A 19,232-nucleotide genomic window follows, 5' to 3' on the forward strand; every position below is an offset into this window, starting at 1 on the left:
GGCTTTCACACTGTTGCTGGAGGTGTTCTAAACACATGCCGATGCCAAAAGAGAGAAGTCCTGCTCTTCTTTCTTCTCTTTTCTGGTACGTCACTAAGTGGGTTCATTAATTATCCTACATTAATGACTTGAATTTTTTTTTTTTTCTGGAAGAAACACCAGAACTGCTGAAGGACAGAAGGTGAGGGAACAGAGGAAGAAAAAAAAAAAACCCCAACCAAACAAAAAAAACCCCAGCAATAGAAATTTTTTTAAAAAGTGAGGAAGGATGAGTAAGATCTTCCTCTTCTGATGATAGTGAGCTTTTAAATACGCTCAACCCTAACAGTGTGAGTGAAGAGAAGCTTATGTCAATTTAATTAATCTGCTGCAGTCCTGCCTTCTTCCTCGTATGTGGTTATACTTTGCCATCCCATCCCTTCCTTTGTGCTAGCACTGGTTGCTCTGTGTAACCTTGTCAAAAAAAAAACCAACAAAAAAAAAAACCCCAAACCAAAAAAAAAAAAACCAAACCACGTTTACTAGTTTATGAAGCTATGGAACTGCACTGTAAATATCCTACAGCTACCTGCACGTATGAGATCTGAACCACCACACCATAACTTTCTGCAAGTTTAAACTGATCTCATTCCCTAAAAGATGCTGCTTTATAATTCTTCAAATAATTCTTCAGCTAGCTTTTATGTCTAAAGCAGCTAAGACCTAGGAAAATTCATAAATGTTTTAGAAAATGTCAGAAATGCCACAAGCCGTTTCTCATCTGATTTTGTTTTGTGATAAAAGTGTTTTTCTGTGGATAAGAAAGTAAGATCTGCAAATCCATGTGTATCTTACTCAAAATCTAAATTTAGAGATAGTGAATAACCTGACTATATTATATCTGACTGCTACATAAAAACAAATCCAGGTAAGGATATATATATTTTAGCAAAGCCCATGTACATTTCTGATAGACCTGTCCACTTACTTCTCTTTCATTTTTCATTGAGTGGACTTCTTAAAGAGCAGAAGACAACAGGCTTATACATGAATCCTGAGCCAAATATAAAAAGGAGGACAAGTCAAAGAAGTACACGTGATGAAGACATTTATGTGAAGTTCTAAGGGATAACAGGAAAGCTAATATAGCTGGTTCTTTGGCAGAGAAAGTTTAAAAAAAAATTTAGAAAGAGAGACTGCTAGTTTTAGGCAGATATAAAAAAACAAAAACAAAAAACATGGCTGAAAAGAAATTCAATTAAAAAAAAAAACCAACAAAAAACCCCCAAACCAGAAGCATGGCAGCATGTTCCCATTCAAGTTAAGAGTATATAAAGCAAAGAACTCAGAGAATAGTGGCTGAGACAAAAAAATCAAATGTCTTTAAGAACATTATCACTTAAGATATTTGGTAGTAATTCTGGACTGTACAAGCCAGGAAGAGAGTAAGATTAATGAATGATGGGGTGCCTATGTATGTGGAAATGGTAAGCAGTGAATGTATCATTGCACAACAATTATGGACACTATTCTTCAGTCACACTCATCATCAACTCTTGTAACTGCAGAGCTAGGAAAAGAAAAGGAAAACAGATCTGTGCCAATACGAGAGCGAATATTACAGTTTAATATGGTTCTAAAAAGTTTAACTTTTAATAACCTACAGTGTAGCTAATATTACAAGTAAAAAAAATCATTATTTTTAATAGTTGTATCCTGAATAACAAAAGACTCTATCACTCTTTGAAAACCACTTAATATTTCTTCCTTAAATTATCTTACTGAAATAATAATTGAACAATTAAGACAAAAGAAAAGCAACAGGGTATCTTGCTGCAGTGTAAACAGGTGGTAATGGCATAATTAATTTCCACATGTAAATAATGATCCGCATAAATCATTTGAAGCTTCACTATAAATTATCTTTGACAGAAGTGAACCATTAATATACTGCTATCCAATAGTTTTCCAACTCTAAATACTGGCTGAAATAATTAATGCATATTAACACACAATGAGGCAAGTTTATTTTTCCATATATCTTTTTCTACAGACACATATACCATACCAGCAAATGCCTAACATCTGCAAAAACAGGGCAGATATTTGTAAAGAGTGAAGCACCACAGATTTTCCTCAAATACAAATATACTTTTGGGGTGAGTCTACCCATTCAAAGTGTCATTGTGAAATGGAGGAATTACTCCACTACTCCAATGTAGTTACTAATTTTACCAGCATAAATTATGATAGCTTCATTTTCGATCTAGTGAAGCAAAATATCCAGTTGCCAGTGTCTGTGAGCACAAAAAGTTCTCTAAGATGCAGCCTTCAAGCCTTGGTGCTGGGAAACACATCTTCCAGACTGCAGAGTTAGCACTGCCCTTCTTTTTCTTACAGCTAATTAGTAACCTCCTCTCTTTCCCCCCTAAACTGAACAACCAAAAAGGTGCCAGTGATGCATGCTTACCACTGTCCTTCAACAGAATTTAGAGAGGGAAGAAAAAAACCCTATTTCTTGGGTTTTCTTCATAGAAAACTCAGTGAGAATAAGTCCTTTTCAGTGACCACCTGTCATGTGTTACTTTAAGCTTTGTCTCTGGTTTCCATTGTACTAGATGCAGTCACAGGCTACAGGAGGTCTAGGGCTCTGGAAATGAAGCTTCCTGTTCCCTGACCTCAGTAGTACATAAACTTTTCAGCAAGCAACAGCGACACTAATTCCAAAACATTCAGTGAGTAATGTCAGCTTGCACTCAGAAAGGCAACTTCCATTAGTTGAGAGACATCCCTGGGAAACAAAGGTTCTCTTATTGCATCTGTCTTTCAATCCCATCTGAAGGGAGGGTCAGAAGAGAAACATGTTCAGAGACAGCAATATCATATCTGAGTGCACACCTGTAATTTTTTTTCCCTCCCCCCTCAGCCATCTCCAATATCTGTTCTATAGACATATTAAAAAAAAAAATAAAAATCAACTCCGGTTATGTTTTTACAGCTGACATCACGATTATGTGATTGTCACAGGACCAATTTTCAAAGGAGAAAGAAAAGGTATGCTTCTCTTCAGGTGTCCATGTCATCTGGGTAATAAGAGAGGAGGTAAGAGATCAGGACAGACAGAATAAAACCTACAGTTACAGCCTTTTCAGCCAACGCAACTACGTTCTTTAACAGTACTAAGAATCTAGTAGTCTCAATTATTCATGTACTATAAACGCCCCAAAAAGAGGACAGGAATGATACCGCATAGGTTACATAATGAAACACCACAGCACGAAACCTGAACACAGACAGCTTCAGGGAATCGCAGAAACATTGTGCTGGCCCTTCACCCTTGCTGACAGATACAACAAAGCAGTCATGCATTCCCACTCATAGGATGTACAGGTGTTTGCGTGGTTGCAGAACTCTTGCCACTCAGAAGACAACTGTCCCATCTCCTTGCACTGAAGCAGAATTAAAATTTAACAAGTATTTGTCTGAACTGTTTTTAAAACCTCCGGGCAAGTTGTGTAAGTAACACACAACATAAATTCTGAATATCCACAATGTCAAAGAAGTTGTTCTTAAAACCTCCAATGATGATTTCATGACTTCCAGATGTAGCCTACTAGAATTTTTTTTAATTAAGTTGTAACAAACCTTTATTGCCAAGTAAGCCAACTATTCCTTTTTCTGCACAGGGACATAGAAAACAATCAGTCTGCCCTCCTTATAACTGCTTTCAACATACGAAGAGACTTGCATGACCTCTGTCTTTCCAGCATCAGCCAGTTCCAATCATTTCAATCTATACTTGCGTATTGCATTTCAAAGTCACGATCTGTAGCTGCGCTTTAGAATCCCTCAAATGTATCTATTTTCCTTAGACTGCAATGTCCATGCTAGAAGTACTCCACCCAAGGACTCAACACCTTCAGCTGACAAATATCATCTTCTGTCTTGTATAAATGTAAGTCACAGATCTTCCTTGTAATCACATTTTTAACCTCTTTTCTGAAAGAGCACTCCTATCACTGCCATACTGTAGTGCTGAAGAATACAGTTCAGATATTCCCCATCTTCTACTCATGCTCTTGAATTCTTTTTTTCCAAGCACTGAAAATAGCAATTTATGAATTTCATTTTTGATCTACTTATTCTGATACTTTCTTTCAAAATAATTTAGACTTCCTGAAAGCTGCAGTCTGACAAAACAGATATTCACAGTTTGGTGGAAGAATCTTTTTTGTTTGTTTTGGTTTTTTTTTTTTTTTTAATGACAACTGAAAAGGAAAACAAAACATTGAAAGTGTTCTTTTTTTTTTTCAAACAGCAAACAAAATATTTTGTTTTGACTATGAAACTAAATGTTCTGTTCATTTTTCAGTTATATAGTCTTTTACTTCAGTTACTGTTAATATAAAAAATGCCATTTCAAATTAAAATATTTCAATACTTCATCAAACATTTGCAAACGTTTGAAACTGCATTTCAGCAAACTCACTGTTTATCAGAAAGTTTTATCCAGGCTTTCCTAGCTGGCTGTCATCCACAAAAATGACAACTACAATCTCTATTCCATTATTCCACTGGTTAATGATGAGCACCAGAATTGCTCTGAACAAGAGAACAGAAAGATTCTGTGGCATATAATAAAATATGCTTTTCCAATCTAAGAGCAATACTACCTGCTTCCTTGAATACATATTTGAAACAACTGGGGATCCACTTTATACCAATTTGATTGTCTTACAAAAATTGCCTTAGGAAGCCTGGAATGGTATTACTAAAATTAAGATACAGAAAACTCCCTTCTTTTATAACTACATGGCCTTTCCTCTTGTCAGAGAAGGGAATCACCTTCCCCCCCCCCGCCTAGACATTTTTAAACAGACTATTTTGTATGCTACAGTTAATGTAGAATTTCTATCACTTTTGAAAATCTGTATCTGCTAAGGAAATTCACAAATAATTTCTAGTAAGTACATCTCAAGGATACAGTAAACATGAACAAATAGAAACAATGATTTATTTACTATAAACCATTCATCAGATTCTTTTGCATTGTCTACGCAAATTAAAACCTTAAAACAGTGTCTCTGTATGAATTAAACTGCTTTGCCTAGATAGTTCTTCAAAGAATTCTTTAGTCTGCCCACATTCCAAATTGATGTTCAATGTGGAAACCAACTATCCTAAACGCTGTCTATTTCACACTCCACCAAGCTTTGTAAACAGAGGGATCTGAATCAGGGAAATAGTGTACAAAAAATTTGTAGCTTAACCATACTGTCTTGCTTCAGTTACTAGAGAGATGATATAAATGTATCTCATGAGTCACCCACCTGAGATGAGCCAAAAGGTTAATCTTGAAGTTTGCATAAGAATTAGATTACTAAACAGAGCTTTGCAGATTGACAGTTGCACAAAGCCAGACAAGCAAAACCAAACCAACTTATTTAGCTACAAATGCAGCCAACAATAAAAAAATCCTTAAATACTTAGGAGATTATAATCTGGGGGATGGGGGACAGGGAGGAAGGGAAAAAAAAATTTAAAAAAATCAACAGAGATGCTTGTTTGACATCTGCACTGCTTGCATGCTTTGTATGTACCTTGTCTGAACTCAGCTTTCCTAGGAATTTCTGCAAGATAGCACTTTGGCAAAGGGAACGATGAAAACATTGGCCAAGGATATGGATCACTGCCCTAGAAACAGGACCAGAAAAAAATTAGTTTAGGAGAAGAATTAATAGCACTTGCTTGATTAACACACAGGTAAAGTTCCCAGAATTATTGCCTATGCACCAAAATTATGCTTGATAGTACAATTTGCAATGAGATATTCCATAACTAAAAAAAAAACAGTTGAAGGATACAAAATCCAAAAAGCATTTGAGCCAGATTTTTTTCCAGTATATGCCACTGACAGTTTTGATTTTACAGTTATTTTTTCAACCAAAAAGGAAACTGCAGTTTTTATAAAAACAAACAACCCCCCCTCCAAATTCTATTTCCAATTTTATACATTGATCTAGCTGTCTTTGCTGTGCTGACAGTAATTTGCATTTCATCTTTATGAGACTGACAGCTAGTGAGAAGCAGAACATTTAAAGGAGCTGCTTAACAAACACTGTATTGTTAGAAGATCGATGAAAGTTCCAGGTATTAGATACTGCAGATGAAAGCCCAAGCATGGAAAAAAATACCAAATAAAAGGAAGATACAACAAATGGAAAGCTAATAAAAAACCCACAGAAATATAAAAGTAAAAAAAGAAGACAAATTGCATTCACTTCTGTAGTAGGAAAAGTAACATTAAAATGGAGCGATATAAACATTTCATCTGAATATGGTATGTCCTAGACACATGCCAATCCCCAGATAGTGGGAACAATGTATTTTTTCAGTGTACCACTTCTTAAAAATTGGAGTCCTTCATAAAGCTAAAGGTGGACTGGTATTTCTTAATGTTAAATAATTTTCCACATGCTGAATTATCAGCAAAAATGTTCAATTAACAAAGGCAGAAGTTATGGAAAGAGAAACTGTTGAACTCTAGATTCTAACCTTATTTAGTACTCTCAAAGGCAAAATTCTTTCCTGTGGTCCTCCAATCAGATTTATCCGTACAAGAACATGGTTTCTCTCCACTGATAGACCATCAATTATAAAATCTCTGGGGGAAAAAAAAAAACCAAACAAAACCCAAAAACCTCCAAAAATCAGAACCACTTTGATTTACCAACTGTTTAATTCAGAAAACTTTAATGAGCACGAATACCTTGAGAGACATACTGGAGTTAAAACACAACCTGGAAAACACATAGGCATAAAGAAATAAACAGAAACATGAAGTATTTTGAGATGTCTCCAAGCATTATCCTAACTTTGTACTTCCCTACCTACTGCTGACTGGAAACATCTGAGCAATTACTGGACACAAAGGAGTAGAAAACTTCGCAAGCTTTGTTATGCCCACATGCTCAGTAATTAGGGCAGAGACAGTTAATGGACCATCACAATTTGCTCCTTATTTGGCCTACCACCAAATTTCTGCTGTCTCAAATAGAGTTATTCATAACTTAGCACACAGTCAACTTGCTGTCTGAATTCACTGTGTAGCCCAAGGTACAAAATTTCTTAAAAGGAACAAGAATCTGATTTTATATACCAAGTTTCTTACAACTTTTTCCTTAGTAAGGAAATAGTAGGTTTCATCCTTAAAAGGTAAACAACAATCATCTGTATCTGCTGAGATTTCACCCATACTGTTTGATTTAAACTCTGTACTGGTGCCATACAGCAAACAGTAAGAGGAAAGTTCTTAAAATTCAGCATGCTGAAAGAAAGGACAAAATGTCTGTGACTAAATGACTGTCCGCTTCTGTCCCAAAAATACACTTTTCTTTTTGAAAGGATGCATTGTGCAATTTTATTTAGAAGTCAGCAATGGAAAGTCACAGAAGTTGGAGTGTTGACTAAATTATAAATTAATTAAAAAAACCAAAACCGAAGTACTGATGATGCCTTTACTGCATGAACGTTAAAATAATACTCTAATTATATATTATATAGGTAAAAGAATAATATAAAATAAAAATTAAAAGGCATATTTACATCCACAAATTTTGCACTTTTTTTTTTTAAGAAACAACTTGAGATTAATAGAAATAAAAATGAGAAAAATATTTCCTTTTTTATTTCTTACACTTTTGAGGTGGGTGTGGGGAAAAAGAACAAGTGTTGTCTCTTTACATAATTTAAGATTGATGACAAACCTGCATGTAAGTAAACTTATGCACATTAGAAGCCAACTTCAGTGAGAGTATTTGTATGTTTAAAGCCACTAAGGTATGCATGTGTTTGTTCTCAGGAGAAAAGTTTGATAGTTAAAATAACATTTACATCAGTCACTTCTTACCCTCGTCCTTCCGAAGTTTCTGTGACATTTTCCTCCTGAGCAGTTAGTAAAACTTGTGACACTTTATACTGAGTCTCCAAGAGTAAAAGGGTGTTGAGCTCACAGCATAGCACGTTTAACAACCTGCAGAAGGACACATTGACATGATAGTACATCAGTCAGGAATCCAGTAATGCAGAGTAAGACAAAGGCGAACATGTTTATGAGATCTCAAAATGGAAAAACAAAAACAAAAACCAAACAAAAACCAAAAAAATTAAAGTGTCTGAAAAATACCCAGACAGAACTGGGTCAGGAACACTCCTTTATATCCTTTTTAGCCACTCATGTGGCACAGCCTTGAGCAAACAGGGAATAGTTCCCAACAGATTTTTCATGTGCACTGAACAGGCAGAGAAAATATTCACTGGCCAATGCAGTCTGCTTTTGAGTTCATATCACGGAATAACAAAAGTGACACTGACTTAATACGACAATGTGAAGAAATTATACAATAATAGGCTGGTAAAGCAACTCAGAATCAGGTTGTCCAAAGCAAGGGGAAAGGGAGGGAGACAAAAATGCATCTTTCCTTTAGAAAACAGGCTTTTAGAGCACTTCCGTATAATCAAATTTAACACAGTTCAAAAGCAATAAAAGATTTAACATGTAACAAAAACATGCTGTATTTTTTTATTTGAGAGAAACACAAAACAATGGTAAATGAAATTAATAATCACAAGAGTGTATTACAGCACATTACATACAATTTTCTTTTATAACTTCAGGGCAAATTAACAGTAAAAGTACTCCAATATATTTCATGTAAATGTGATGTAGGGCAATCCAAATCTTTTCTTTTTTATTATTTTAAATAATCTATTCACTCTAACACAGCAACAGAGTAATGTCATTGAAGGCTTCCTGTTCATGGAAAATAATATGACTAAACATTCTTGTTGCTATTTTTATTTTCTATCACAGTCATAAAACACAATATAAATTAAGTCTGATCACCATTATATTTTGCATTCACGTAAGACTTGATATGAACTAGAGAATACATATTGTTTGAAGTTTGTAGTCTATTAGTCAATGTTTATTTTTTTCCATGTAATTCCCAATACACTTCTACTGACAACAGCAAAAATTTGCAAGCCATTCTCTGGATAATACAACACCAATTCACAGAATTGTGGCCAAGGATTAAATAGTCAAGGTGATAATATGTCTTTTTTTTTTTCTGTTGCTTTTTTAATGTAACTTGATCTGTTCAGTTTCAGTCCTTTTCAAGTTTTATTTATTTTGCATTAACTGTTTCCTGACATTGATTTGTTCTCAGTACTTTTCTTAATCACAGAAGAAGAAATGACAGTTCAACTATAATTTTTTTTATGATTATATAGAAGAAAAATCCACAAAAAGAGCACTGAAACCATTATGAAGATGGACCATTTCTTCTGTTAAGTATGATGACTTTAAATGGCAAAGAACCTGTTTCCAGCAGTTAAAAACCACTTGGGAGAAGACTGATAGCTGAGAATGCTTATAATGTCTCCTCTGGTACACGAGGCAGAGCAAAAAAATAAAACAAACCACGAGCAAATAAAATTAGGTGGAAGGGATAGTGGCAGGAGAAATGACAAAATATAAAAGATCCAACATAAGCAGACTCTGCGGGGGCATTCAAGTGAAATTTTCATCTACATGGAAAAATCCATTTAAAAATACTGTCACTGAAGTACAGATATTTGGTTAAAGGTAATACTCCATTGCTTTACCTTCCAAAGTCATAAATGTATAGACTAAAGTTTGAAACTAAAAGAAAAAAAAAAAAAAGACGACATTTTCTGGTGTGTATATTTGTGAGCATGCTTGAATATGGCTGTGGAGTTTTTCCTTTTTTGTTTGTTTTTAATTGCATTGGGAACATAAGAATTGGATCAGACTGCCCAGCTCAGTATCCTAAGGAGTGCATGCTTATGAAAAGGCATAAAACTTCGACAGACGTAACACAAGAAAATCAAAGCATATATGCTTTGACCTAAGGTCTTGTACCTTGGAAGTAATAACATGCAACCGTACAGGCTGGGGACTGACCAGTTAAAGCAGCTTTTTCGGACAAGGATGTGGGAGTCCTGGTGAACAATAGGTTGAACATGAGACAGCAAAGTGCCCTTGAAGGCCAACAGCATCCTGGGTTGTGGAAAGAAGAGAGAGGTGGCCCTTGTCCTCTTATCAGTACTGGTGGGGTCATCCCCAGAGTGCTGGGTCCAGTTCTGGGCTCCCCAGTAAAAGCATGACATGGATGCACTGGAGCAGGTCCAGCAAAAGGCCATGAAGATGATGAAGGGCTTGGGCCATCTGACATAGGGAAAGAGGCTGAGAGAGCTGGGACTCCTCAGCCTGGAGAAAAGAAGGCTCAGGGGCAATCTCGTCAATGTGTATAAATACCGGCCAGGAGGGTTTGAAGACAGAGCCAGACTCTTCTCAGTGACACCCAGTGAAAGGACAAGAGGCAATGGGCATGAATTGAAACACAGGAAATTCCATTTTAACATACTGTGATGGTGGTGAAACAATGCAACAAGTTGCCCGGAGATGTTGCAGCATCGCCGGCCTTGTAGATGTTCTAAACCAGAATGGACACAGCCCTGAGTAATGCTGTCTAGTAGAACCCACTTTGAGCAGAGCAGTTGAAATACACAATCTTCAATCACCCTTTCAACCCCAACTCTATAATTCTGTGAAAACTACTACTAAGATATACCATATTCCCAGGAACAAACTGCAATACAGGTAAAATAAAAGGTTAGCTGAAGGCAGTTTTTATAGAACAGTGATTTTAAAGAAATTCAGAAAAATCAAAATACATATCATAGTTGTGAAAATATGGTAGTAATGAGTAATTTTGTTTGAATTCTGCATTTCCTGTCCTATGTCATCCCTGTCTTTCTTGGAGGGTGCTCCCTAGATTCTCCCACTTCAGCTATAATTTCACAACTAATATTTCACTGTAGAAAACTCTAGTCTGAAAGAAGGCATGCTAATAGTACTTGTGTACCTATGTAAACTGACTACCTCCTTAGTCTTGGTAGGTGGAATCATAATGACTTTTTCAATTATGGCAGAACAGAAGGTCCTTCATGGGATATAAAACAGCTAGTAAATAATTCTAGCTGCTAAAAAAAACGCTTGTTAAGTTTTATGTTGCCTCTCTAAATTTTTTCATAATATAAATATATTTGAAATATGAAATATTGAAAAAATGAAAATAACTAAACCACCTATGAATTTCTCTGAGTTGCTAAAAACACTTATTATGAGGATAGCTTATTATCATTGTTTTCAATATTTTTTTCTACAAGTTCCTTTTAAGAACACAAAATAATATGGTGTTCCCTGTACTCTCATTTTCTCAGTTGTCTTGCCCCCCTCCCCCCGGCCCCCCAACTTCAAATCACACCTCTCTCAAACACCACCTTTATTATGGTAAAGCCAATTCTAGTCTTCTGTAGCTCCCACTGCACTCCCATAGACTATTCTTCCTTACTTTCATAACTTAACATTCTTTCCAAAGCCAACCTCTGTCCTCACTTCAGGGATGCCTGCAAATGCTTGCATCAGTGACAGATGCAAGGTACTGTTCTTCAATACAGCAGTTGTAGTAGTCTGTGGTGGGTTGACACCAGCCAGCAACTAAGCACCCACCCAGTTGCTCGCTCACTCCCCACAAGCAGACCAGTGCCCAGCCAGTCTCTGAGCAATGGTACCTGCAAGACCAACCCCCCCTCCCCCCAGTTTTTATTGCTGAGTGCAATGTTATGCAGTATGGAACATCCCTTTGGTCAATTCAGGTCAGCTGTCCCAGCTGCGTTCACTCCCAACCTCTTGCACACCCCTGGTCTGCTTGCTGGGCAGTGGGGTAGAGAGGGGAAAAAAAAAGAAAAAGAAAAAAAAAAAAAAAAGAGCCCTGTTCCTGAGCAGTGCTTGCAGTGTCAGCCTAAACACAGGTGTGTTATCAATACTGTTTTAGTCACACATCCAAACTACAGCACCACCTGGGCTGCTATGAAGAAAATTAACTCCATCCCAGCAGTACATAGTCTCAGCAAAAGAGAAAATTTCATGCTATAAGCAGAAGTCCATCCACCGTAGGGAAGAATGGAACTGGCAGATCCAAAGTAAACTATACTGCAATCTCTGTAATATATGTGTCCAGGCAGTGTGCAATGGCTAACGAAACCTGAACTGCTTGCGTCTATGCTGTCTATAAGGTGTTGCAGTGATGTGACCCTGAAATCGAGGACTAAACAGGTCTTTAGTAAAAGGTTTTCTTTTGCCTTGCAGTTACTTCCTTCTATAGATACAAGCATGGCAGATTCAGGCCAGTGCAAAACATACAGCATGACATTTGTAGAGAGCTCCGCTATGGGACAAGGTAAGGTCTTTCTTTTTCTCCCAGGTATTAATATTAAAAACATAAGTGGAAACAAACAAGGACTGGAACCTCTTTACAGTAGCAGGACCTCCTTCTTGCTAAATGCATATGTATGAAAACAGAGAAACCCAAAGCAAAATTTTCATTAAATAATTCCAGTGTCATCAACATGGGGGCCAGCCTCAAAACATTTAACATCAGAGCCTCTGTTACCAATTTGATTTATTCTTTATTATGCTTTGAGTAGCGGCCTGAGCTCCAATGAGAACACTGATCCAAACAGCAAGTGGCAATTACTATCAAGTGTGCCAGACCAGTAGACAAAGGCAAATAGCTAGGGAAAAATAAACAAACAAACAAACACCACCACCACCCCCCCAAAAAAAAAAAAAAAAAAAAGAAGCCAAAAGCTACCTGGTCAGCATTAGAACACAAAGGGCACTTGGAAGTTTCAGCCATGTAAAGCTTTACATGCTGCCTTTGCAGACTGAACAAAGGGTATTAGTAATCAGCAGAGAGAACATGCCTCTGCATGTGGTCTTGCTAAAGAATCAAGGCTTTTAATTGTCCCACTGAAGGCAACGCTCATAGTGGCTTTGAAAAATATGAGATCTTATGGATACAGAGTATTTATCAATACCCCGAGTACACCTCTGATGCCTGCGGCACTGGAACCTACTACCTCAGGGCAGTCATGTTTCTCCCAATAAGAAAACTCAGGGACTGACGTGTTCCTTACGATGTTTTCTGCATAAAAAGATTTTCAAAAGAGCACCTACAGCACTTTAGCTACCCAATGTACTTACAAATCACATGTAATGTGATTGCTAATGGTAAAAGAGTTTCCCTAGCTAAACAAAAATGCTTTTCATGAGCATCACTTGCCAGCCTAGAGGACTCAGAAGTGAAGCAGATTTTAAATTGCAGGAAATGAAGCATTTTAATTTCCCTCAGTGAAGTAAAGAAGAAAAAAAATAATCAACAAATAAGTGTAATAATCCTATCACAGAACCTGCTGTTGCTATTTTATTAATTATAAATTATTTTAAATTAATAAACCTCAAAAACTTCTATTAACATATAAAGTAAGAAAAAACTGAGCTAACTGTATAACTATATGATGTGGAAGCATGCCAACATAATCCTGTTGCAAATCCCCATCACTACTAATGTAGACTCTGTCCTCTTTTACCTTCCGATTATTAAACAGGGGTCAAAGATTTACAGGACACATGCACTCTCCAGCAATCACTACTGCAGAAGTCTTTCCCTCACACACATCCAGCATGCACACTTGCAAGGAAGAGGTTCACTTCCAAAGAACTGTATGTCACTTACTAAACACAAAACACACTAAAAGAATAGAAAATGTGTCATTAATTAACTCAATCAAGTCTCCTTATTTAATTGAAAAAGGTTTGGTAGAAAATAACTGGAGGACTACATAGTCTTTCATGCTGCTAACATAAGATAATTCAAATCTGGCAGATTCGGAGAAAGAAAGAAATACTGCTAGGCTCAATTCCTCCCCTCTCTCGCCATACTCCTCCCTCCCTTAGAGAGGAGGAACTCTCTGAACATGGCTTTCTTCCATTCACAAAGACATAAGGGTGTTGAACGCCACAGGACGTGGCATGAGAAGGATTTCGTCAGTACATATCTAGTCAATAGCACCATAAATCTTGTTGCAAATGTACCAGCCAGTCATTCAAATGTTAGTGATCAAAAAGATTCATCAGTGACATTAGTTTTTATGGGCCATGACAATATATTTAAGATAAAGATATGTGAAAAGCAAGAGGTACAGCCTTGTTTCTGGCTCTGCAAGGAAGATGGAAAAGAAAACATGAAAATAGTAATAAAAAAAAAGCGCGCCATGTTTTCTAAAGGGGAAATTGAATTTGTTTAAAACCAGTGTTAAATATAAATAAAGTCTTGCTTCAACTTATAATGAATGAGATTTTAAAGAATTATATACAAACATTTTCAAAAAGCTTCTGCTACTCATAAGGCTTTTTAATAAAGAGAAAGAGGGGACAAATCTAAACAGCATGTTGACCTGAGGAAAAAGAATGATCAGCATTCTTATCTTCTACCTTTAGAAAATACAATAATTAATGCTCCTTCCATTGTGTTGCAATCATTAAAATCACACATTCTCTTAATTAATGATAGACATAATGTAAGGGAATTAAGGGAACAAATTATTTCATATGCTGAAGCTACCTCATTATTAAAAGACAATTATATATAAGAGGGCGTGTTTACAATGCAGATGAAAACACAATGGAAAAGAACGCAGGGGTGTTTGTTACCTCTATTTCCTAAACCCACAAAGCTCTCTCTTGTCTATCACATCCTGCTTCATCTCCCAGCTCCTGTAGGATTTAATTCATTCACCTGGATTTCACAGGAGTGCACTAGACAAAATTTTGACTAATACATACTGCTTTGAGGCAAATTTCAAGACACTGATTGATTTTGATGTCAGTATAGAATAAGCCATTTAAATTTTTTCCTAAATCTTTGTCTTACTAGTTTTGTAGGCCAACAGAAATAGATAGAATGCATTTTTATCATCTGCACCCATTCGGAAAGCAAGAAAATGAGTATTATAAGAAAAAACATATTCACCATGGTATTTTATATGACAAAAAAAAATGTCACTTAACAATGTCAAAATATTTATTATCTAAATCTGAAAATAACAAGCCAATATTCTTTTTCTATCTGTAGGAGGCTCTGTACCTCTACAGTCTGGGGGCTGATATTGATGAACATGCGACTTAGACTAATATTTACAATTTTCTATAATTTCAGAGAAACATAAATGCATTTAGACGATTCACAGAGCACTGTAATAAATACTCTTTTTTCAGCCTTACCTTACACAGGCCTAAAATAAAGCTATTTTTGATTGCAGTTCAAAATACAATTCTACAAAATAGGTTATCTTCAGATATCTCTAATGCTAAGCAAGCACACTGTGTCTTTAAAATTAAACAGTCTCAATTTCATATCTAAAGGAAAAGGATTTACTCTCAGTATTTTCCAGGTATTTTCCTGCAGAAAGTCAAACTTTTGAACAGAGTGCTGTCCTTGTTGCTTGATTCCCATTAGCGTGAGGCGTTTCAGTGAACAAGTGTGGGACTAACAAAGATTTTTCCGATTCAGAATGTAAAATCACAGAATCATAGAATGGTTTGGGTTGGAAGGGACCTTAAAGATCACCTAGTTCCAACCCCCCCGGCCATGGGCAGGGACACCTTCCACTAGACCAGGTTGCTCCAAGCCCCATCCAACCTGGCCTTGAACACTGCCAGGGATGGGGCAGCCACAACCACTCAGGGCAACCTGTTCCAGTGCCTCACCACCCTCACAGTGAAGAACTTCTTCCTTACACCTAATCTGAATCTACCCTCTTTCAGTTTAAAGCCATTACCCCTTGTCCTATCACTACACGCCCTTGTAACAAATCCCTCTCCAGCTTTCTTGTCAGCCCCCTTTAGGTACTGGAAGGCTGCTGTAATGTCTCCCCGGAGCCTTCTCTTCTCCAGGCTGAACAACCCCAACTCTCTCAGCTTGTCTTTGTAGAAGAGGTGCTCCAGCCCTCTGATCATCTTCGTGGCCCTCCTCTGGACCCACTCAAGCAGGTCCGTGTCCTTCTAATGCTGGGGGCACCAGAGCTGAACACAGTACTGCAGGTGGGGTCTCACCAGAGCGGAGTAGAGGGGGATGTATGTATGTACATACAAAAGATCTTTGGACCTCATAATTAAAAAAAAAAAAACAAAAAACAAAAAAAAAACGAAAAACAAAACCAAAAAAACCCTCTATAGTGGCATATGTATAAGATAACCAAAGAAAGAATGGGGGGGGGGGGGTTGACTCTTTAAGCTGTTTGGATGCCTATTACTACCATATAAGTATATATCCATTTTAAATAAATAAATAAATTCCAGGACAGTATATGTTATAAAAGTACTCTGTTAAACGACTGGAATTTTTGCAAAGTTGCCTGTAGACGAACTCTGATGCCCTCCCACTGCCCACAGTCTATGCCTATTCCCAGTAACGCTCTTTCTCCTGGTTTTTATGCAAGCCAATACTAATGGAGTATCTTTGATTTTTTTTTTTTTTTGGAGTATTGATACTTTTTAGGGACAGGGGGTTGGTTATTGAGGGTAAATATTTGGTACTTTGCTACATTTTAATCCAGCTAACAAACACAGTGTCACTAATATTCACAGAAAAGTCAGTTTCTGAATAGAGAGAACAGCAATATGTAAATGCCTGAATAATGCTTTAGGCAGAGACTTTGAAAATATATATTATGCATATATTTTCTTGGCAGGCTGTAAAAGCTCACAATTCATGGATGTATTCACTGTACTGAAATACTAGATAAGTTGCTGTGATACCATATAATTCATCAGTCTGAAAGAAAAAGTATGTTACTGCTGTTTACTTAATTCCTTTGTTAATATAAGTTACAGAGATTCAAAGAGCTTGGCCTTGAAAGGGAGGTCATTAAGATCTCTAGTGTCACACCTTTATGAAAATTGTTCTTTCTCACATCCAGTAACTTATAAGATCAACAGGTACACTTGTATCAGAGAAATGAAGCTGACCCTTAAATTAAGAAAATTCTCTGTTTAGTATGTTAAAAATTTATTACTTTAATTACTGCTGTGAATTTCCTTTCTCTAGGATTTGTGCTCTGATGGCAATTTAAGTTCAGAATCTTCTAAAACAGAAAGACTATTGAGAATTTTTGCATTAGTTCCTGTGCATCCAGATTTTCAGTCTGCACAAAAGAGTGGCTGAGTCAGCCTTCAGTATTCTTTTATCAACCAATATTGGCTGATGGAGAGACTTCCTGATTCTAAATAGGTGCAAATCTGCTTTGAAGTTGAAAGTTGAACTAACACTTTGAAAATCTTTCTATACACAAATTAGGAACTGTCTATATACTTTCACTTTTCTATTCTTATCTCCAACTTCTTGCCTAAAGTTTCTCTTTAATAATTAATAGTAATAGTAATTTTTTTAAATTAGTTTAAAAGGACTTTCACGTGAATAAATCTTGTCTTCGAAGCATGCAACAGCTGCAATTAAAGGAATGCCAGATTAGTGTCTGTGAAACTACTGAAGAATCCTAGGCCAAGATACTTCCAAGTTAAGAATTACAAAAAAATACATTCGCACTAAGCTGTAGCTTGCCATGGAACTGAGTATTTTACCTTGATCACAGAGGACCTAGTCTGTATGAATGCACTCTAGGGACCATTCTTTATAGACTGAGAAATATCGGCTATGTAAAACGGTATCTAGCTTCCTTACATTTTTCTTTGATTTCTACTGCATAAACACCACTTTTCAGAGCGGGCAAGCTTGAAAAGGAAAGTTGACAGCAAAGTCTCTGCAGGACTGTCCTTCAAAATAATAATTCAGAATTCATACTTATTCAAAATTAAGACAATCATCCACCAGAAAATGCAATGTTAACATTAAAAACATAAATAGATACACCTATGGGTTTTGGATTAAACAGACTGTGGATATACCTATATATTCTATATGTAGTTACACAGCTAGTAGCCAAAATAAATTTCAGTCACTGAAGCACAGTATTCACGTGAAGAAAAATGTACATCTAAATTGCAGAAGTTGCTTAACATCCAAGTAAGCAAATTTGTAACTCTTTTGAAGAATAAAAGCAGGTTACAGGACCTCAGAGTATAACCTATAAGTTACAACAGATCTGAAGTTCAGCACTCAGCTTTGGGTGAGCCACATGTACAAATAACAAAGTATATGGCTGTGTAGATCTGTGAATGATTAAAAGAATGTGGGTCTGGCTGTGCTATTAGTATTCGGTCTAGCGGAAAGAAATGTTTCTAGACAAATATTTCACCAAAATCATTAGGTCACAAAACTGTTTGATTTTCAGTGTTGCAGTTACCATAAACATTTAATATTTTATTTCTACATAGCAGCAAAGAGAAATGTAGATCTTTTGCTCTTTCTAATTTACTTGCTGAATTTTCACATCTGTTAAGCATCTGATATTATTTGATCTAACTGCTGCTGAATTTGGTATTCTTGATGGAATTTGGTCAAGAAGCAAATCAACTACACAAGGCAAGGTTCACTTTACAGAACACAGATGCCTGCAGTCAGCAGCACTCACAGAAAAGCTCATCAAACTTGGTTTCAAAAGGTATTTAAAATGAACTGTATACCTCTCATATTCAGATAATACAGCCCAGGGTTTCTTGCAAGTCAATCCTATAAACAATACAGTAGGCATGACAAATTCCAGAATCATCCGGAATTCTGGCATCATTTTAATAGGCAACCTTGAATAACTATGTAAGAATAAAAATTCTCTTTCTGCAGGCAGGTGAATTAGTCCTAATAAAAGGCTTATATGTGCCAATTCTCCATTATTTCCAAAAAACATTTGTACTGCAAGCCCCACATGATCATGAAAAGCAATTTAATCAATAAGAAAACATAATCTTACATTATCTGTGGTATACACAGGCCCACATTAAAATCCCTCAAGCTGTATCTTCCTTTCTTTTACAGGAAAGGCAAAGAAAGGAGGGGGGGAAGGGAACAGGGGTTTTGAACAAAAGAAAAAAAAAAAACAACCCACAAACAAAAAAGAAGACTGAATCTGTTAAAAATGAAGTTAAATATGAGGTCCTAGGTATCACCAAGATTCCAAAAGTCCCTGCAGAACACAAAGCCTCTACTGAAAATGATATTTGAAAGTTTTAAAAATCTTTCCTTTACCTGATTACTACTTAATTATTACAATATCTACCACTTTTATGAGTAGGTTTCCACACTGAAAATACTACTTAATGTTTTCTTGAAATCTGGCAGTTTGATTGGATTTTCACTTGGTTTTTG

At 36.3% G+C, this 19,232-nt stretch overlaps 1 protein-coding gene across 5 annotated transcripts in view; it reads right to left on the reverse strand.

Moving 5' to 3' along the window:
* Nucleotides 1-19,232, reverse strand: part of TBC1D32 (TBC1 domain family member 32) — a 90,891-nt gene that overhangs the window by 33,278 nt on the left and 38,381 nt on the right. For all 5 annotated transcript variants that reach the window (XM_069805141.1, XM_069805140.1, XM_069805139.1 and 2 more), the window contains 3 exons: nt 7,889-8,011; nt 6,535-6,643; nt 5,580-5,673 (listed from right to left, as the gene is read on the reverse strand). In XM_069805141.1, coding sequence (XP_069661242.1) covers nt 5,580-5,673; nt 6,535-6,643; nt 7,889-8,011 — 326 coding nt within the window. The remainder of the gene's footprint in view (nt 1-5,579; nt 5,674-6,534; nt 6,644-7,888; nt 8,012-19,232) is intronic.

The sequence above is a fragment of the Haliaeetus albicilla genome, chromosome 17 (genome assembly GCF_947461875.1).
Source record: "Haliaeetus albicilla chromosome 17, bHalAlb1.1, whole genome shotgun sequence".
Classification (NCBI taxonomy): domain Eukaryota; kingdom Metazoa; phylum Chordata; class Aves; order Accipitriformes; family Accipitridae; genus Haliaeetus; species Haliaeetus albicilla.